General features: G+C 43.9%; 1 protein-coding gene across 2 annotated transcripts in view; it reads right to left on the bottom strand.

The window, feature by feature from the left end:
* Positions 1-22,060, bottom strand: part of ADGRF5 (adhesion G protein-coupled receptor F5) — a 78,073-nt gene that overhangs the window by 20,641 nt on the left and 35,372 nt on the right. For both annotated transcript variants that reach the window (XM_022582065.3, XM_022582066.2), the window contains 10 exons: positions 20,246-20,416; positions 17,597-17,773; positions 17,356-17,465; positions 15,413-15,471; positions 14,412-14,554; positions 10,430-10,651; positions 9,252-9,455; positions 3,847-4,017; positions 1,915-2,034; positions 1,553-1,762 (listed from right to left, as the gene is read on the bottom strand). In XM_022582065.3, the coding sequence (XP_022437773.1) occupies positions 1,553-1,762; positions 1,915-2,034; positions 3,847-4,017; positions 9,252-9,455; positions 10,430-10,651; positions 14,412-14,554; positions 15,413-15,471; positions 17,356-17,465; positions 17,597-17,773; positions 20,246-20,416 (1,587 nt within the window). The remainder of the gene's footprint in view (positions 1-1,552; positions 1,763-1,914; positions 2,035-3,846; positions 4,018-9,251; positions 9,456-10,429; positions 10,652-14,411; positions 14,555-15,412; positions 15,472-17,355; positions 17,466-17,596; positions 17,774-20,245; positions 20,417-22,060) is intronic.

The raw sequence follows: 22,060 nt of genomic DNA, 5'->3' as shown, positions 1-22,060 counted from the left end.
CTCAGCCTGCACAGAGCCACCTCTCTGCCCTTTCAGATGCCTGACTGGGATACTGCTTCTTATAGATGTGTGGTCTTTTCATCTCTGGCTGTAATCTTACCCATGCGACCTAAGCTGTGACCATTATTCTTGACACTTTTTTGAGTGATAAGGCAAATCTCCCAGACCCAGGTGTACAGGGGCAGGGAGGATGGAGAGAGAGGTAGAATGATTAGGTAGTTTTGTTATTTTATTTTTGTGGTAACTTTACAGCATTTTAAAGTTATATACTATATGTTTAAACATCTCCCTAAAGAAGGCTGACCTATATAACAATCTAAATGGGACTATATCATTCTGCCACTACAAGGTGGGAGAGAATTCCCTTTGTAAAACTATGAATCCAAATAAATGACTGTTTACAAAAAAATAAATAAATAATAGCACTCTCCTCTAGGTTTATTGTTTTAAATTAATTCATACACTTAAATACGTAAAACAATATCTATCACATAGCAACAACTCAAGAAATGTCAGCTATTATTGAAGCAATTCTATCAAATTCCCTTTTCTTTCAAAAATTTGCATTTCCTCCCAACCTAAACAATGTCTAGGGATAAGTAGAAAACAAAAACGTGTTTTTTACCCCTTTGGAACTAGGCATATAAAATCTTTAGGCAGAATTTTTATACCTCAGTTGGGTGAAACACAAGAGTCTGGTAAAAATACTTTAAAAAAACAACCCTCCTAAGAGTTTGGAATTAACATGTACAAATCACTAATACAGTAAGTCCCCTACATACGAACCTTTAAGCTGTGAACTTTCAAAGATGCGAACTTGTCCCTGTATGCCTGTTGTGCTGTACTACGGTACTTTTCAAGGTACTGTACTGTAAGATTAAAAATGTTCTCTTTATTTTTTGTGTTTTTTATGTATTTTTTGTGTGAAAAGTATTATAAACCTATTACAGTACCGTACTATATAACTGATTGTGTTAGTTGGGTACCTAGGCTTCACTTTGTTGGACTTATGAACAAATTGGACTTACGAACGCGCTCTCGGAACGGAACTCGGTCATGTGTAGGGGACTTATTGTATATAAGATAGATGAACAGCAAGGACCTACTGTATAGCGCGGGTACTATACTCAATGTCTTGTATAACGTATAATGGAAAAGAATCTAAAAAAGTATATGTGTATGTGTGTGTGTGTGTATAAAACTGAATCACTTTGCTGTACACTTGAAACTAACACATTGTAGATTATGCTTCAATAAAAAAAAAATCCTCTTAACTTAATGGCAAAGCACAGACTCTAGAATCAAAGAGACTAGTTCTAATCCTGGCTCTACAGCTTAAATTGTGGAAACCTAGGCTCACTTTGCACATCTGTAAAATGGGAATAGTGACATCTTCCCCCGGAAGGCTGTTGCATTTAGTGTGAGTACATATGTCATATAGAGTGGCTGGCACAGGCATGGCCCAGGGCAGGCCTTCCATGGATGGCAATGATTACAGGGTGTTTCCAGGGGTCCAGGTATCAGGGTCCAGTGTATCTGGGCTTTCACTCACCGTTCCACTCCCTGGTCGAGGTCTTGACTGTCAGCACCGATTCTGCTCCATTAGGATACCTCCTCGTGGTATAAAACCTTTTGTATATTTTAATTCCAGCAGAAGTGTTCCAGTACACCTCATCATAGTTACTCATATCACTGATGCACTTTATAGAAAAGCTTTGTCCCTCAGAAACAGAAATTGGGTCCGGGGTTATTTTTAGGTTGGCTAAAAGAATGCAAACAAAACAGACAAAAGAAAACCAATAACAAGTAAAATGTTTAGTCTTTCCGGTGACATCAACACCTGAGTGAAATTTCACATAGAGACAGAAAGCATGGGCTGTCCTGACTCTACTAGGGTCAATGTGGGATTGGTACCTTGCTGCTCCGGAGCTTTACTTGTTTCTAGGCTGTTCTCGGTGGTGCTCTGAACTGTACCCATTTCCATCACATGCCTTGGGAACTCGCGCACTTCCCCTTTGTGGCTGGAATTATCTCCTAATGATCAGCAGGGCAAAAGGTTGTAAACTACGGTGTCGACTTAACCCAAACTCCCCTCCAACCTTTTCCAGGCGCCTCAAGGGGGACTCAATGGCTCAGTTCTTATAACCACACCATTCTCTACTCTTTTAAAATAACTTCAAAAAATACCATACTGTATTTTAATTTCTTTCTTCTGTATCTCTTCTCCATAAAAATGTGAGCCCCTTAAGAGTAGGACCCTCTCATCTGCGTCTTCACATCCCCAGCATTAGCACTGGGTCCAGTACCCAGCCAGTGCTTTCCAAGCAGACGAGTGGTTTTTGGAATTACATGTTAAGTACAGGGATCACAGCGTTTACTGCCCAAATAATTATACCTGGGCTGGGAAGTACAGGCACCCTATTTACGTCCCTATTTACTCCTATTTCTGAGAATATCCTTGTAAGTTCATGAGGAACTAGTCACTGAAACTGTTAACAAGACCCTTATAAATAAAAGCTTCTATGAACATTCTACTGGTTTTGCCTCTGGTTCTCTTTCTACTCCTCTTTGAGCATAGCTGTCATTTCAAAATGCCATTCACTCTGTCTTCTCTACGTGAACAATGTGATACCTTGAGCCCACAGATGCTGGCCAGCTTTTCCAATCAGTGTGAAATCTTATTCTTAGTCATAAACAAAAGAAATCAGGACTTTCCATAGTACCCTCCAGAAGTTGGGATTCAAATGTTCAGATGCAGCCCCAAAGTCACAGAGAAGGGATTCATATGCCCCTCATGTTGCCCTCCCTGGCTATAAAGATCTTGAGATGGTTTTCTAAGGCTGAGTTGTTTCTGAGGGTGGAAAGGAAAAGGCGCATGGAAGCCTCAGTCTGGTTCTCTTGATTCCAGATGAGAATCAAACTACCAGACCGGTGGTTTTCAGCGAAGACTAAGCATACCCCTGAGACAGCCAAAAGCCCACAGAATCAACACAACTCTCAGAGTTAAAACTTGCAGAGTATAACTGCTCTCATTCTAGAAAGCTGCAAATACCTCAAAAGACCCTGAACTTTTCTATAGTAATAATGTTTCAGATAAATCTAATCTTGATCTTTGTAAAAGTGCTAAGTCACGATAGTAGAAAATGGAAACAAGAGTAACAAGTATGTTTATCTCAGTCCTTTCTCCAAATTGTTCAGAAAGGGGAACTGAGGATTTATCTAAATACAATAGTTTGTTTTTGTATGATGTGTGGGTAGAAAAACACGTTTGTCTGCCCCACTTTGGCAGATAGGGATGAAGTTATAATGCTTTATGATATGAGCAGAAGAAATGATACTTTTAAGAGGCCTAGAATTACTTAAAATATTTTTAAAAACCCATTTGTAACAACTGTAAAATAATCACAAAATACCAGACTCTTAAATCTTCCCGCAGCATTCTCTCTGGAAAAGATGAAATGGGAGAGAAAGAGGGGGTGAAGGATGGTAGGGAGTGAGCCAGGCTATTGGAATTCAAGGGAGGCAGAATGGGATTATGGGAGGAAAAAGTGGGAAATTAGCGGTGTTATCCTCATTCAGTGACTAATCTGAGTGTGAAACCCTACTTCCCATCCACTGCAGGCTGTTCCCTCCCTGCAACCGCTGTTTCTTACCCCTACCCTTCCTGCTTTTAAAGACTTCGTAAGGATTTAAATGGCAGAGATGGAAATCCCATTCTGAGGTTGACCCCAATCACACTCTCACTACCATGGAAGGCCCTGCTTTACTGCTCATGGATATTCCCAGTTGATTGGCAGCCCTTAGTTTGAAGTGCAAGGCAAAAAATTCTAGTGAAAGAGTCCTTACCCACAGAGATGAATGTCACTTTTATGTCTTTACTGCCTCTGGCTCCGTGGGCACTGATGAACTCACACGTGTAGATCACTGTCGTTCCAGACAATCTGCTCGGACACTGAGTGCCATTGGCCATGAGGGTGTATCTGCTGCAGCGAGGGTCTGTGTCTGTTTCAGGGCTTCCTGCAACAACATAAGAGGTTTTTTTTACTGTCACAGTTGGCTGACTGTCTGATTTGGTAGCAAAGAAGTCAAATCAGTGAAAAAGAATTCTTATTTCATTCAATTTCTTCTCTTTGAATGGAGAGGCAGGATGGTGTAATGTTAGCCCTGCCACCTCAGGATCCAGGTGGCCCGGCTGCAGATTCCGACGTTACTACTTACCAGTAGGGTGTTACTGGGAAAGTCACTAAACCACTCTGTGCCTCAGTTTCTCCAGATGTAAAATGAGAATAAATAACAGCTGTGACCTGGGATTGTAGTCAGGTAAAAGGAGTTACTGTGTAAACACTTAGAACAGTGCCTGGCTGGGGCCGACCCCTAACAAAGACCCTTCGTGACGGTAGTTGGAGTGTGAAAAATAAAAAAGGAAGCCATGTGTTTGGATATGACTTCAACTGGAAGGAACAAAATGTCAGATTATTCTGACTATTATTATTGTTGAAAGGAGGAAGAAATAGGACACGGACTCTGATATTCATCTCATTTGAGACCTGTTTTCATAACTTGTTCCTTCTTATTAGTATATATGTTTTAGTGGAAGCTTCAACGTCATGCTTTCTCAGGGTAACAGCAATTTACCCTTCAGAATAGCTGTTCTTCGCTATCTTCCTTTCCATTCCCAAGACGCTGTGCCCTCCAAGCCATCCTGCCTGTGGCTCTATAACAGCCTCTTGGCCATTTTTTTTTGGTTCGGTTCTTTCACTCTCTCTCCTCCAGCCCTGCCTTCTGCAATGTACTTCTGCCAGGCATTCTTCAAACACTGGCTATCTTCCAAAAATTAAAGAAAAAAAAAACCCTTCTGATGAACTCCATCCAGCCTTGGCTGGATGATCAATGATATTTAAAATATTTTGATTGATAAGTCACCAGCTTTTCTCCCCAGTCCCCAAAATGGTTGTTCAGAAAACTGATTTCCCACCTTGAGTAAGTTACCTGCTAGTTCATAGGTACAAATGTCCCTTTCCTCTCCAAGGCTCACCCCTCTACTTATTTTTGGAAAACCTACTTTCTCTAATTCCTCCAGGACCTCACTCCATCCTTTATCGTTCCTCTCCCTTGACTGCAGAACAATGGAAGTTACTGAATGCAGCCTATAAGTTCGCGCTCTGTTTTCTGGAGTAGAGCTGGTAGGCAGTTAACCGAGCAGCGGCTCAAGGTTAAATAATATCCAGTGAAAATTGCCCACGACACTGAGGATACATAAAGGCATGGTTTGCAAAGCTTTCATCCTTACCAGAAAGCAGTTATTGTGGCAGATGCAAAGTATGCAACTCTGTTTTAAATGTTGACATTTATCTTCTTTTTTTTCCTCCTCTCAAAAGTCTTGCAAAGTGGGTACCATTGTCACTATTTAAAAGATGAAGGTCTGGGACTTCCCTGGCGATCTAATGGTTAGGACTCAGTGCTCTCAATGCCACTGCCCAGGTTCAATCCCTGGTCAGGGAACTAAAATCCCGCAAGCTGTGCGGCGCAGCCAAAAAAAAAAGAAGAAAAAAGATGAAGTTCTCAGAGTCAAGATGACCCAATTTGCTCTGCAGTAGGAACAGGGCAGAGCTGGAATGAAAGCTCTTCAGGACCAGATTCTGTCTTACTGGAAAGCATGGGTTGTAAGGCTAATTTTTCTACAGTAGAAGACTGGGCTCAAGTTCTTTTTTTTTCTTTTTCCTTTTTTAAGCCCAATTTTGTGTGCATTCCTACAAGTAGAGAAATCACTATTTAAAATCAGATTTGTCTACGGCACCATTAGGAACACAGAGGGAGGCACAGAGGGGTAGGAGACAGAGCAGTGGGTGAGGAGGGGACCCTTGGTGCTCTCGGGGAGATGGTGGGCAGCTCACGGAAAGCCTCAGTCTCCTCATGTGGAAGATGAGGGATGGGATGAAATCCGTGGTTCTCACAATAACATCTCCTGTGAAACTGAAGAAAATTAAATTGCCTGGAGCCCAAACGTGGAGACTGTGAACAAGTGGCTCTCAGGAGGAACCTTGACAGCTGGTCTTTTTCAAAAGACAACTGTGGACACCCTGAGGGGCAGCCAGGCTGGGAGAGGCCGCCTCTGACGGGGCTGTTTGCCACTTCTAGCTGCTTCTCTAGGTCTCGCCTCAGCCCCCGAGGCAGGCCTGTTTCTAGCGGCCCTTTATAATGTGACTTGAAGGCCACAAGGCCGATTTCTGCTCAATAAAGAAAAAAAAAGTCTCACTTATCTCTTACTTATGTCCTACTGGGCTACAAACGTAACATTTCAGATGGCACAGAAGCATAAATAATAACACACAATTAGGGCTTCCCTGGTGGCGCAGTGGTTGAGAGTCCGCCTGCTGATGCAGGGGACACAGGGGACACAGGTTCGTGCCCCGGTCCGGGAAGATCCCACATGCCGCAGAGCAGCTGGGCCCGTGAGCCATGAACCTGCGCATCCGGAGCCTGTGCTCCGCAACGGGAGAGGCCACAACAGTGAGAGGCCCGCGTACCGCAAAAAAAAAAAAAAAAAAAAAAATGTCAGTGGTAGGCAGGGCAAAGAAGTTGTTGACGAACTCGTCTGGAAACTGTTCTGTCAAAGAGGGAATTAGACTGTTATTTTTTCATCATCACATAACAAGAGCTATGGTGAGGATACAAACGCTGTTGCCTTTAAATTTCCCCAAGTGGTCAGTACCTTCCCGTACAGGCAAAGCTAGCGCTAAGTACAGGCGAACCAGAAGCTGCACTAATGACTATTAGTACCTCTGTTATTACTACTAGTACTATTAACACTATTACTTCTGTTACCATTACCGTTTATATCATCACCCCATGCCCCATGATTTGAAATAGCCTCAGAAAGCCCTCCCTCTTCGAAAAAGACCGCCTTCTTAAAGCTAGAAATTGTCACTGCAGATTACTTCCTTTCTGTCTTATCCTTTGCCGGAAGTGCTTTGAAAATCCAGTGCAACCGTTTCTGAGAAGATGTAATACATTCACTTCTAGATGCTTTGGGGTGAATTATCTAGCTAGACTGCTTTCTGCTGAGCTGGAAAAACGGGTGATAGAAGAACTGGTGGAATCTGGAGAAAGACTGCCGCAGAGAGGGGGCGGCAAGGGAGACGGAAGGAGGGCAGGGTGTTGAAAGCAGGGGCTAAATTCATCAGAGAAACAACCCTGCAGGCCCCCGGCGGCAAGCCCTGTGGCAGGAAATCCACTGTTCTGCCAGTCGGTTCAGCCCACCCTGGGCATTACGAATGTCTGTAGCAGCGGTGGCCACAGCGAGGTTCCTGAGCATCTGTACAGCAGACTTCCTGGTTCTCTTGCCAGATGGCGAGGTTTTTCACCTCTCACAGTTGAAAGCGTCTAAGTCAGTTCTCCGGGAACTGTGCAAGGTCCTTCTCCCATCTGGCAGTTCCTCCAGGATGTCTACACCTCCTCTTCCTTAAAAATTAGGGAAGTGACTAAATGGACCGTATGTCAACATGTTCAACAGTTACCAGATGCTTTTCCCATTCTCTGGAGCACTTTAAGGTAGAAAACAAATGTGCTTTTCAAACTAGATGTGCTCAGAAAACGTTACATCCAGATTGATCCTTATTTTATTTATGATTTAATAATGTCTGATAGCAGTGGCTTTATAAAATAAAAGCTCCACCACACTGATGTATTTCATGGGTAAAGCCACATTTTCCTTTAAGGATTTTTTACTAAAAAAGGTGAGCAAGGGCTTCCCTGGTGGCGCAGTGGTTGAGAGTCTGCCTGCCGATGCAGGGGACGTGGGTTCGTGCCCCGGTCCGGGAAGATCCCACATGCTGCGGAGCGGCTGGGCCCATGAGCCATGGCTGCTGAGCCGGCGCATCCGGAGCCTCTGCTCCGCAATGGGAGACGCCACAACAGTGAGAGGCCCGCGTACCGCAAAAAACAAACAAACAATCAAAAAAAAAAAAAGGTGAGCAAATAATACTGTCATTTCTTAAGGGAAAGATTGGATCTTGTTATGTGAGGTTTCTAGGCAGAAAACAGTCTTCTGTTTCAATACAAATTCTGCCGGATCAAGTCACTCTAGTGCTGGCTCACCAGGCATGTGTGATATAGTTTGACCAAGGCGAAGGCTGTGAAACAAGATGAGTCCCAATTGTTTTCTTTTCCTAATTATGACAATCTTGGATAAGTCATTTCATTTGAACCTCGATTTCCTTATTTGAAAATGGGAGGCAAAAAAATGCTAGCTTCAAACTTGTGGTCAAGTTTAAGTGGGATTAAAAGTGATAACATATCTTTTAAAAATTGGTTGATCGGGGCTTCCCTGGTGGCGCAGTGGTTGGGAGTCCGCCTGCCGATGCGGGGGACGCGGGTTCGGGCCCTGGTCTGGGAGGATCCCACATGCCACGGAGCGGCTGGGCCCGTGAGCCATGGCCTCTGGGCCTGCGCGTCCGGAGCCTGTGCTGAGCAACGGGAGAGGCCACGATGGTGAGAGGCCCGCGCACCGCGATGAAGAGTGGCCTCCGCTTGCCACAACTAGAGAAAGCCCTCGCACAGAAACGAAGACCCATCACAGCCAAAAATAAATAAATAATTTAAAAATTGGTTGATCATAAACTAGTATACAAAACAGAATCACCAATGCTATTTTAATTTCTTCTTGTCATTCACCAGTATAAACTGGAAGGTGGGGAATTTCCAGTGATAGATCTGCAAACAGGATCGGAAATTGACATTGGTTGACAGACACACAGGTTGACAGAGAAAGATATAAAACCAGGGGCATGGAGTCAGATAATACAGAAAGATACATGGTGACAAAGGCAGAGAAGTGGAAAGGACAGACACCAAGAGGAGAGACACAGGAATGAGACTCTCAGAGTCAGACCCCAAAGCAAAGCCAATGACCTCATCCTCGGCTCTCTGCTGAAGAGGGAAAGGAGAGGGCGGTGGGGACAAGCTTGTCTTGTCTGTAGGCAAGACACCATGCACCTGCATCATCCCGTCACTCCCTCTTGTGTCTTCTCTGCCAGAATCTTGTCTACAACCCAAGCATGAAGCTTGTGTGTGTATATTTTGGGAATTTTGTTTTAGAACGGCTAAGCTGGAGCTGGCATCAAACCTCATACTTTTTCAGTCTGGAAAAAAACCCAGCCACCTGACATTTGCTCTTTCACCGACCGCATCTCCCATTTTTACTTGGCCAAGAGGCACAAACCTGTTTGCAGAAGGGCTTCTAACAGTCTCACCTGGAATGCTTACAGACCCCTGTTGCTTCCATTCAACTTGGCTCCAATTCGCCGTCATCTCACTGCAGCAGCTCAAAGACATAGGATTGCTGTCACACATCACCTTCATGTCTTCATTTGCCCAAATCTGGATGGATGTAACATCTATTTTTTTTCTGGACCCATATTCAAAAATATCTAATGTCAGTTTGCAAATATATTCACCTGTATCGAATACACAAAGGCATTTATTATTACTATTACACATGTCTATTTCCTTAGAAGAATGATAGCCTCATCTCACGTGTCATGATGGTACTTCATGAAACATGGCTTTCAAAAGCATCTGAGACTTGGTCTAAACAACCCTAAAGGAACATTCAGGAAGTGCAGAAGGTCAAGGCAGGTATTTCTGATGCCATAAGGTGAAAGATTAGAGAGCTGTTCTCAGGAAAGAGCAGAAATCTGAGTCCTCGCTAGTAAGAAAAGAAGTGTGGGGATGCTTCAGAGGTAGAAAGGGAAAATGGGAAAACCTTGGAGAATCAGGAGATCATGGATAATTTTGGCATCCTATTTAACTCTGTGGCAGGTCAGAGTCAACAAACATACGAGAGAACCCATGTGTCTGCAGCCCAGTTTCTCATTCAGAGAAAAAGAGATGCTCCTGTTGACATCTGGGTTACGATGGGGCTATTAAATTCTAGAATGTCAGGTACAAAACTTATGCTTCTGTGGTTGCTGGGGAGGGACAAGTGGGAGGGATTAAAACAGAGGACAAGAAAATGGGGGGGGAGGAGAGCAGGCACCCATATGTTCACTACCTTGATTGTGATAGTTGTACGGGTGTACACACATGTCAAAACTTATTAAATTATACACTTCACATATGTACAGCTTATTTTATGTCAATTCTACCTCAACAAGGCTCTTCTAAATTTTTTTTAAATGTTAAAAAAAGGAGTTTACTTTTTGTCTTAGGTTCCAACTCATAAGCTTCAGTAAATGTGGAAAATTATATTTGTCTCCCAAGGCTAAATTTGCTTGGCTCATTCATCATGGGATTAATTTTCAGTTTTGAAAAGTTGAGCCTGGTGACTTCTTTTTGAAGAGGAAAAGGCTACCTACACACACCACCACGGTCTGATTCTTTCTTAGACCTTCATTCCTTTCCTCGCCCTGGTTACTGGATGGCAACCCACCCGCGTCATCCTGCGTGATGTTGTAAATGGTGAGGCGAGACACGGAGGTCATGTTGTTGAGCACGTAGGTGTAGATGGAGAATCTGCTGCTGTTCTGGATGTCGAAGCCTGTTTCCACGTGCTGCCAGGATACGTTGGAGGACAAAACTTCATTCTCACACATCAGAGTTACTGTATCCCCTTCAAGGATGATTTCTGGGGTGATGGAGAACTTCGTTTCATCTGGAAACCCAAACAAAAGATATTAGGGTCCCAAAGCAAATAAATGGAATTAATGCTACTCCCTGAAGGCCACCACCACTGGGGTTCTCGAGAGGTCTCCATGGTGATGAATGAGGCAACGCGTCTTCCTCACTCCACCCCTGGGCAGCTGGGATCTGAGGCCCCAGAGTGACAGTCTACCAGCTACTAGGGACATGGTTCCCAGTTTGGGATCTTTGCACACTTAACAGTCCTCAGTGGTGCTAATGGGTATCCCAAAGCTATTTTCAATATTTCAAATAATCTGTCACAGACATAGAGAACAGACTTGTTGTTGCCAAGGGGGTGGGGGGGAGGGGAGGGATGGACTGGGAGTTTGGGATTAGCAAATGCAAACTATTATATACAGGATGGATAAACATCAAGGTCTTACTGTATAGCACGGAGAACTATATTCAATATAGTTGTGATAAACCATAATGGAAAAGAATATGAAAAAGAATGTGTAATATATATGTATAACTGAACCACTTTGCTGTATAGGAGAAATTAACACAACATTGTAAATCAACTATACTTCAATACCATTTATAAAACAAAATAAAAATGCAAAAAAATTTTTAAATAGTCTGGTAGAAAATTGCACATTTGCTTATGAAAAAGCCACCCCAGCTAACCTAAACATCAAGTTTCTTTGCTACTGATTTGAAAGATATCAACTGCTTCTTACTGATAACTGATACCTCATGCTGACTGAAAGCTCTGTCCTCTGTCTTTGATGAATTAAGAGTGGGAAAATAATTAATTTTTTACAATAAAGTATGCTTGGGAAATAAGAATGTTTTTAAAGACCTAACACCCATGGGCCCATAAGAGTGGGAGCTTATGAGATACACAGGTCTGTATTTGAATCCTGGTTCTGTACCAGGCATAGCTGTGTGGCCCTGGGGAACTTGCTTAGCATCTCTGAGCCTCAGCTCCCTTGTCTGGAAAACAGGAGCAGTGAGCACTACCACGGGAGGTGATTTGGAGGAATAGTAACTATTCTTATTGTTTTCACAGTAAAACTCTGGGGAACCCTGGTATTAAGCCATTTCACAGACAGAAATGAAAACATGGTATTTGCTGTTTTTGTGTGTGTTTTTATGGCTGTCCCTTGTTTACACAACATACAGATTTTTCCCTCTAAGCTGTGCTATGTCCTTCATGAGCTCCATGTGTTGAGAAAATCAGAGGAGCTGGGGAAGGAGGTCTGGCAACTCCTCTTTTGGAAGGTTCTTTATGCCCACGCCACACCCTGTCTGTACTGTAAACATGGGACTAAAATACCATCCAATTAATTTAGGGCGCTGTGATGTTCTGGTCAAAATATCAAGGTATCTAAATATTTCTTATCCCGTTTTATAGGCTCCTGGATAAAATAAGATTTCAGAAAATTGCATTCAACTATTAGGAAGCAAGGCCATCTGTGAATATTTCCTGTAGTGAACTGACCAGGAAGGCACAGAAACTTATGTTACTTACTATGTGGCCTTGAGCAAATGATTTAAATCGAAGCCTCCATTTCCCCACCTGTAAAATGGCGATAATAGTATCTACCTCACAGGATGTATGAAGATGAAAAATGTGTAAAACACTGGGTTTAACATAGAAAAGGTACAATAACCGTGCCCGCTTTTCATTAGCACCATTGCTAGTTACAAGGATCCGGAAAACTGCCAGTTTTCCGTGGTTATGTGGAATTGATCATAAATATATTGGGAGTGATGAAAGAAAGGGGCGTTCTGGTTAAGGGACCCTGCTGATTGGTCAAACATCACTAGAGGATTAATATATGGCAAACTAAAAGGGACCATTCTGAAGACTGCCATGTGCCTTTCCTGAAATAGTTTCATGAAGATGGACTTAAAAATCATTTCCTGATACCACCTCATTCATTCAGCATTTTTCTTTCTTTTTCTCTTCCTCTCCCCTGCACCCCTCACTCTTGCCCCCAGATAAAATTATAATTTAAGAAAAACCCACCCAGGGACTTCCCTGGCGGTGCAGTGGTGAATACTCTGCGTTCCCAATGCAGGGGGCGTGGGTTCGATACCTGGTCGGGGAACTAAGATCCCACATGCTGCGCGGCCAAAAAAAAAAAAAAACCTACTCAGCTACTTGACTTTTTTGGATCCTTGTATTTTGGATAAACCCCACTAACCCTATGGAGAGCAGGCTGGTATTTAAGCTCCCGGGGGTGGAACTGCATGTGACATAGTTCATGGTCATTTGTCTAAGGCTGTGCATAGCAAGGACAGGGATGAATGTAGATTCTCTTGCAAAAAGGGGCATCGAGTGTCACTCACAACTTCATGGCTCTTTGGAAGAATAAGCCACAGACACTAGAGCACTTTTGTGGTTTTGGACTGACTGTCAGCCACCGGTCAGGAAAACTGCTGGATACTTATTCCTGTAAATGGCTGAGTATATTCAGTAGAATTGAAATTTGGGGGAAAGAGTCATCATAACTGAAGCTCATGTATGCTAGAGCTCGCTATTCTCCTGTGCCCTCGGAACCATAAAGAAAAAAGTTTTTTTCAGGCCAAAGCATCTGCCGGTTGGTGGGATGGCATTAGGGGTGAGGAAGGGGTTGGCGATGCTGGGATTACTTCCATGTGAGTCCGCACCTGGAGGCCACTTATTTCTCTGCCTTGGATTTCTCAGTTTTCATCTATGTGGTTGCTGCCTTATTCATTCTGAATTTTTATCTTGCTGTTTTTCTCTTTCTTATGTCGTAGCACTTTCTTACCGTTGTGTATATCCCTTTCAATATTTTATTTTAAAAAATGATCCAATGTCTAAAAATATTAGCAGCGAATGTAGAGAGAAAGAGTATGGACCTGTTGTAAGGATGGTCTGACTCCTGAGAAGGGGCACTTTTCCTTCCAGCTGTGCCTCAGACAATCCCTTCAGTGCCCTCCCCATGGTGAACTGTGTTGTTCCAAAGAGGAGTCACCTTCACTCTGGAACCACGGACCTGAGTTAGACAGAACACCTACCGGCCAGTACTGGTCCATCAAATCTCTGCTCAGTTGGCTCCCCTTTCTATCCCCCAAGGAACAATCGATCCACCCACCTAATTACACAACAGAGCTCAACTCTATACCCCATTTGTAAAATGAGGGAGAACATCTACAATACCAGGACTCTCACCACTGCTACAGCTGATCCAAAGCAGTGTTTCTCAAACTTTCCATGCATCAGAATCACCTGGCGGGCTTGCCGGAACACAGACTGGCCCGGGTTGGTCTGGGGCGGCCCCAAGAATTTGCTTTTCTAACAAGTACCAAGATGCTGCTGATGCTGCTGGTCTGGGGGTCACACTTTGAGAACTACTGCTCTAAAGTAACAATGGTCCCCCTAGTCAATATCAACGCATTTCACGAATATCCCCCACTTCCACCGCCACAACGTTAGTTCTACTTTTTTGGATGTTTTGGGTCTGTTAATTTGAAAAAAATCCATAAACCCAGATGGCTCTGTGGCCCCCTTGTAAAATCTCTCCCTCCTGGGATCCGCCCCCTACTTCCCCAGTCGCAGTGATATTAGCAGCGTAAGGAGGCTCTGAACAGGCCTAAGATGGGGAGAAGGTACCAAAACTCTATGCCAGGACCTGGAGAGTCTCTCTCCACGGAGGACACTGTAATGTGATTTCCCAGGCTTAAGCATCATGATAAACGCCGTTACCATATCTAAGGAGAAGCTACATATTGGAAAAATGTAGCGATGTTCTACTTACTGCTGTAAGTAACCTGGAAGGAACCGCTGTCCATCTTGTAGGTCTGACTGAGGTTCTGTGTTACTTGCTCGTTTGCTTTGCGCATCAATTCAGGTGACGCTGCTGTTGTAGTGACTTCATACATCACAACCACACTTCCAGGCCTGGATGGAGACCACTCAGTTCAGCAAAGCAGTAAGTGATCTGGAAGAGTCTAGATCCTTATGGTTTATTTGCATAAGAAAACAAAATGGCAGGAAGAGCCTGGGGACTTTATCTTCAAGGGTCCACTGAAATCCAACCCGTTTCTAAGCTCTAGCTGAAAGCCTGAGGCAGGGCTCGAACACTCAAGTGTCTGCAGATGGGTAACATCAATGACTGGAAGAGCCAGATGGGGCGGAGTGAATTGAATCCTACAAATGGGTCAAAGGATATAAGCCACAAGGTAGAGACTGTTGTCACACAGTCTGCTGGCCCAGGTTACCAGCTATGCTGAATATCCAGTGAAGCCAAAATCCTCAACGTTTCTGTAAACATTCTTCGTTTTTTAATTGGCAACTAACTTTTTGAAACACTGTGCAAACACACTTAGGGCTGCCCGGTGCCTAGCTCCACAGGGATGCATTCACATGACAGTGTGCAACTCTGTGGCCATGGCTAGCTGGCTCACTTTTTTTAATAAAGGCGTCATTGCATGTATGACTTTATTTCATTTTTGTATTTCTGACTTCCCTAGATGGCAAATGTATCCCACATCTTTGTTTGCAAAATTTTTGCATGCACAGAACGAACACAAGTCTTTTTCTTTCCTTCCTTCTAAGTAGGTACATCTCTAAGGAGTGAGCTACTATTCTCAGTATTTCCTTTCACTTTAAGCCCTGGAAATCTGACACTGTCTTCACCTTTACCAAACTGCCCCCACTGGGCATCCCAGATGGTGCCCTTCTAACGGGCTTTTGCTTTTTCACTAACGTTTTGGTATCTGCCATTGGATAAAAATGACCCAGTTATAGCATTCTTACCTGAACTCTGTCACTGTCGCCACTTTGAAGCCTGGTAAAATACTGTAACCCTTCCAGAGCTGGAAAATAAAGCAAGACAAGTGTCACGGATCAAGGTCCACTGAGAGACGGGTCAACAATTTGAAACAGAGTGAAGAGTGTCTATTTCTTATCACCCTGGGTAAAATGCTCTCCTGTATATTTTGTTAGTGCTAGCACTGGCAGATCTTTGAAGAAGTGATTCCTATCTACCTAGGTCATTCTGGGTTCTCCAGGAAGCAAACACCAGAGTAAATGTGCAAAAAGTAAATGTGCAAGAGTAATGTGCAAAAAATTTACTTAGGGGAATGCCTAGAGGAAAATAATAGGAAGGCAGTGGGGAAGACAGGGAGAGTCATCAGACCCGAGTGAAACTGCAGGAGAGGCTGGATGAAATCATCCTAGACTGAGCCTGGGAAGGTTCAGTACAGCCTTCAAAGGAGTCCCACGTTTGCTAGACAGACCCGCCCCGCTCATTCACTAGCAGCAGGCAGCCAGCCCTGCCATGCGGCAGCAGCCGGGCCCCCAATCAATTGCAATTCCTATAGTCGGAAATCTTCGAGGTGCCTTCTTGGGGCTGCCACACTGCCGGATCGGATCCCTCACTTAACATATCACAGCTTTGGTTGAGCCAATGTGGTTTTTACTGATGCTTTTACTTCATTTTGTTTCCCTGAATTCCAACCCCACAGGAAATTCAATTGGAATCAAGTCATATTTACAGGGCGGATGCCGTGTACGAAGTGCTGTGTTAGTAGCTGGATGGGTGGGATCCAAAGATTAATGTGTAACTCTCCTTTTTTCCTCAAAAGTGTATAATTTAGTGTGTCATGTTTGTGCATGAGGAGGATTCTCATGCTGTGCAGAACTGTTACATGTCGGATATGCAAATCAGATATCCTACAGCTCTTCTGTATCCGAGTTTCATCATGGCACCCATGAACAATGGTAATATTTGACTGGGTAAGCAGGAGGCTGCTCCTGGCTTGAGGCAGAGGGTTGGCTGCCCAGAGGGTTAAGGGGAGTCATTACCTCAGCCCACCTGTAGCAATTTGTACCACACCAGTTGAGAAGCTCTATTCCAAATGAATTGACTCAGCAAAGCATTTAGGTTTAGATGAATTAATCCAATGTACAGCATTTAGAATGGTGTCTGGCCCACAGTTTACAATGAGAGAATATCCTCTTTTTTTGCATGAGTAAATTTACATATGTATACAGTCTTTTGCATATTCTTTTCCATTATGGTTTATCCCAGGATATTGAATATAGCTCCCTGTGCCATACAGTAGGACCTTGTTGTTTATCCATCCTATATATAATAGTTTGCATCTGCTCATCCCACACTCCCAATCCATCCTGCCCCTTCCCCCACTCCCCCTGGGCAACCACAAGTTTGTTCTCTATGCCTATGAGTCTGTTTCTGTTATGTGGAATCTACAATACGACACAAATGAACCTATCTACATGAGTAAATTTAAATCTGCCTTAAGTGTGAATGCCTTGGGACCTGCAGTGTGGAGAGTGGAATCCTCTGTGCCAGACTCGGGCTGGTCTGCACAAAGATGTTAGGGGTTTCACCCATGTGATGTGCGAAGATGAATAGAAATGCACCATCTGGTGCTTCTAGACCAGGTTCTTGGACCTTTTAGTAGGTTTCTGTGAGTTGATGCTGCCAAATTTTATGTGAATCAATTCTATCCTGGGAGGAAGTTCCACCTATAGGTCAAGATGATGTCCAATCATCCCCTGAACACTGTCTGATTTGAGCGCTTCTTAATTCGTCGTCCCAGAGGTATAGAAATAATTTCAACATTCACATTCATGAATTCTGACAGATTCAAGCAAACGACCCACTGTAAATGCGATAGATTCAGTTCAGCTCAGAGTTTGTTGGTTAAGAGCCTCCTGGGACCAAAACTCACCGCTGTTTCCAAGTCAGTCTTGTAGGACCTATAGAGGGCAGAGGAAGAGTTCTTGAGTTCTTCTTGAAAGCCCACATTGAGTCTGACCGACATTCGCAGAGTAATATCTGCTGAAGAACACAGGGCAATATTTTTAAAATCCCATGTCAGCATTTGAGTACACACAGGACAGAGAAGCATCTGGTTGAGTTGATATCAAATAGCCACTCAACAAACAAACATTCAGTGAGCAGTTACTTACCTCCCTGGAGCTGGCAAAAAGGTCCCTTGGGAGGCAGTCCCTTAAGGAGACTGCAATGATGCCCTGAAGGGGGGCCATCATGCCCTTGACAAGTGAGATTGTGGAGGCACTTTTCCTGAGGCCACTTATAGCCTTTCTCACAGGAGCACCAGATTTCATTTCCAGTAGGTCTGCAGACTGACATCAACCAGAACAATGAGGAGAGAAAAGGTAGTCACCGCTTTTGTGTTTATAGACGTCAAGTATTTATACTTGTAGGAAACGCTAACTCCACTTCATATTGCCCTTCTGGGAAGTTCAGTAGTTCTGCATGAGATTCTCATGATTCCCGTACATGTCACCTTGCTGTTAGGCACGGCCATCTAAAAGATGACAGCTCTGACTATCCCAGGGGCTGCCTACAATGATAAAGGGCTAAACAGATTTCCGGACTAGAGGGTATGGCAGCCAGCCTCCAAGACGGCACCACCCATCCCTGCCTCTGGGTACTCACACCCTTTTATAACTCCCTCTCATGCTGTACTAGGGTTGGTCTGTGTGACCAAGAGAATATAGAAAGAAGTGGTGGTGCATCGCTTCTGAGATTAGGTTATAAAAGACACTGTGGCTTCCCTCTTGGTTATACTCTCTCGCTCTCTCTCTCTCTCTGACCACTTGCTCTGGGGGAAGCCAGCTGCACTGCATGAGGACACGTCATAGAGAGGCCCACATGATTAGGAAGTGAGGTCTCTAGCCAATAGCTAGTGAGGAGCTGAGGGCTGCCAACGACCGCATGCGTGAGCCTGAAAGTGGGTTTTCCAGGCTCGGCTGAGCCTTCAAGTAATTGCAACCCTGGCTGACGGCTTGACTAACCACCTCACGAGAGACTCCAGAGCCAGTGCTATCCAGCTAAGCTCTTCCTGGATTTTTGGCCCTCAGAAACTGTGTGACGTAATAAACATTTGTAGCCATGCTGTGCGGCTTGTGGGATCTTTGTTTCCCAACCTGGGATCAAATCCGGGGACCTCGGCAGTGAAAGCGCAGAGTCCTAACCACTGGATCGCCAGGGAATTCCGAGTTTGTTGTTTTAAGATGCTAAGTTTGGGAGTAATTCATTACGCAGCAATAGATAACAAATGTAGATAACAAATGCAGCAATAGATAACAAATAGATAACAAATGTAGAATTCCGAGTTTGTTGTTTTAAGATGCTAAGTTTGGGAGTAATTCATTACGCAGCAATAGATAACAAATGTAGAGTATAAGGAAAAATTCTAAACTGGTGCCTTTTACATTTCAAGTCAAATGTGAACAGCCCAAACAGACTCCAATCCCATTAAAAACTGACACTGAAAAATGCTCTGAAAACAGAGGGCTTGGAATTTATGTCTAAAACTGGACTAAAGTCACGTCGCTGTGAGCTGTTTGTTCTGCGGGTGGGCATCTAGGCAAAGGCCCACAGAGTGACCACCCAAAGGAAAGCCGTCAAATAATTGTTCCTGAAATAGGAGGGACAACCAAGTCCCCTGGGATCCTTGGACACCGCTCCCGTCCTGTGCTCCAGCAGCAGGAGGGGGTGAAGGAGAAGCAGAAGGAATGGAGGAAGTCAAGGCTACTGGTGAGTGTGGTGGACATTGGCCGGGGATAATTCGAAGGGAGCCAACAAGATCCCCTTTGTCAAAATCTCTCTCCCACTGACGTGAAAAGCATTTCTTTGGTTGTTTTATTTTTTTTTATAAAAAGTAACTATTTTTAATAAATATTTATAAAAAATATTTGGTTGTTTTATTTGTTTTTCATTTAGTTTTGTTTTTTTTTTGCGGTACGCGGGCCTCTCACTGCTGTGGCCTCTCCCGTTGTGGAGCACAGGCTCCGGACGCGCAGGCTCAGCGACCATGGCTCACGGGCCCAGCCGCTCCGCGGCATGTGGGATCTTCCCGGACCGGGGCACGAACCCGTGTCCCCTGCATCGGCAGGCGGACACTCAACCACTGCGCCACCAGGGAAGCCCTCATTTACTTATTTTTGAGATGGATGTGGAGGTGATATTAGCAGAACTTTTGACTCCATGTAAGATACAAATGTGCCTTAAGAGGATGGCGGAAGCGACCACCCCTGGACCACCTACTGCATTTAGGGCTTGACACACATTGGCCATAAAAATCCTCGGTTTTGTGTACTGATTAAAAATGCCTTTCAGATAACTAATAAGAACCTACTGAATAGCACAGGAAACTCTATTCAATGCTTTGTAACGACCGATATGGAAACAGAATCTGAAAAAAGAGTGGATATATGTGTATGTATAACGGACTCACTTTGCTGTACAGCGGAAACTAACATTGTAAATCAACTATACTCCAATTTAAAAATTTTGATTAAAAAACATGCCTTTCTTGAAAGGATCATAAGATAAGCTGTTGGAAGAGTCGGTGGGGGAGGCACAGGAAAAGGGGAACGGAGAAAATTTGGGGTGCTTAGATATGAGTATCATGGTCAGTAAGTCTAATCTTCCTTACCCAGCCATCCCATTACCTCCTCTCTGAGGTCAACTCTCCCCAGGCTACCCCCTCCACACCCCACATCCCCCTCTAACAGGAAGGGGCTCAAAGCAACATTTCTCCTGATTGGCCCAATCCTCCTATTTCAAGCAATGGGTCTTTTACTCACCTGTTGTCACCTCGATGCTCAAAATGCTGGTAGCTGGGTCAGTGTCATCCCCTTGAACTGGAAAACTGAGGCTTTTCAAGTAAGCTTTGCTAGGCTCCAGGAAGGAGGCATCTTCAAAACTGACCTCAACATTGACAGTGAACTCTTGGGCTGCAGGACTACTCACGGCAACTGGAACGAAAGCATATGAAGGCTGTGAGAACTCACTGTGGTGGGCAGACGGAGAACGTGATGGACCTTTCAGCGCTTAAAGCCAATGACGTTTTAATTAGGTGGTTGGGATGAACAGACGCACACTACTATACATAAGATAGATAACCAACAAGGACCTACTGCATAGCGCAGGGAACTCTGCTCAGTGTTCTGTAATAACCTATAGGGGAAAAGAATCTGAAAAAGAATAGAGATATATGTACGTGTATAACTGAATCACTTTGCTGGACACCTGAAACTAACGCAGCATTGTAAATCAACTAGACTCCAATATAAAATAAAAAGCAGAAGTTTCTTGGGAATCCCCTGGGGTCCAGTGGTTAGGGCTCCACGCTTCCACTGCAGGGGGCATGGGTTCGATGCCTGGTCGGGGAACTAAGATCCTGCATGCTGTGTGGTGCAGTTAAATAAATAAATAAATATAAAAATTAAAATTAAAAAAAAAAAAGCTAATGACGGGGACATGTGGATGCTGGACACATCACCCTTTAAGAATTTCTAATGAACTTTTTTAGAGAAAAAGACGTTTGTTTACTGATAACCACCAAGCCCTCCCTTCATGATTCTTCCTCTCTACGACTCTGCTATATTAGAGAAGAAAGGAAACAGATCTAGCTTGTATCAGCGCTGTGGTCTCTGGCCATTTGAGAGCTTCACAGGCCAAGCTGAGGACTTGTCCATCCTCTCCATTCCCACACCCCCCTTGGTGTCCAAGGCCAAGGGTGACTGTGTGGAAAATGGACTCGAATGGGACACGAATAGAAAAAGGGAGACCCGGCAGGGAGGCTCGGCAACCATCTAGACAATAAAAGCCATGGTCCTGACTCACCAGCATGAGTCAGTATGTTTCTGACACCATTCAGTGGTCATGCATGTATTTTGAGAGCTGAAGGATGCACTCACGGCCTGAAGACCTCTGGGAAAAGTCATGTAGTTAATTCCCTTTGTTCTTAGCCTGTGTGCAAAGCTTGGGCTCTTTGTTCTTACTCTGTATCTCTGGTGTTCAGCACATGCTAGGTACTCAACATAAGCAAAATTGGCAAATTGGAAATTAAAATAAAAGAGATCTTCAGCAATTCATTGTTCTTCCAAATTGTCTCAAGACTGGTTGCCCGGCTGGCATTCTAGATGAGTCTGTTTCCCAATCCAGGCAAGCCAGACAATAGATCTATTGGAATGTTCCTGCATAATTACCACTATTACGTCATGTCTGGGCTGTTGGTTGTAAGTTCTCAAGGGCAGGAACTGCTTCTTTTACTTCTCATGGCCGTACCCACTCCATCTGGCATGCAGCCCAGCACATAATAAGTTCATATCCAATCAATTCTTGATAAACCTGTGATTTCTGAGTTGAGTCACAGATTCACCTTTCAGTCATGGCCAGAATCTTTGGCTCATTCCTGGTTGAAATATATAACTGGAGAGAAGCCATGGGCTTGGTTAGTAGCTAATGACAAACCTTCAAAAAATAGGAGAATTTTTAATACTGATGCCTTGAGAAGACAAGTTGTGGCTTATTTTATCTTGTCAGTCAAATAAGGAAAAGATTAGTGAATACCTGCAAGACTTTTACTTTAAAATATAAGTAAAATCTGGAAGTAC

The sequence above is a fragment of the Delphinapterus leucas genome, chromosome 10 (genome assembly GCF_059928025.1).
Source record: "Delphinapterus leucas isolate spDelLeu-1000000601 "Yukka" chromosome 10, BTC_Dleu_Yukka2, whole genome shotgun sequence".
NCBI classification, from domain to species: Eukaryota; Metazoa; Chordata; class Mammalia; order Artiodactyla; family Monodontidae; genus Delphinapterus; species Delphinapterus leucas.
This window is presented reverse-complemented; position numbering and strand designations above follow the sequence as displayed.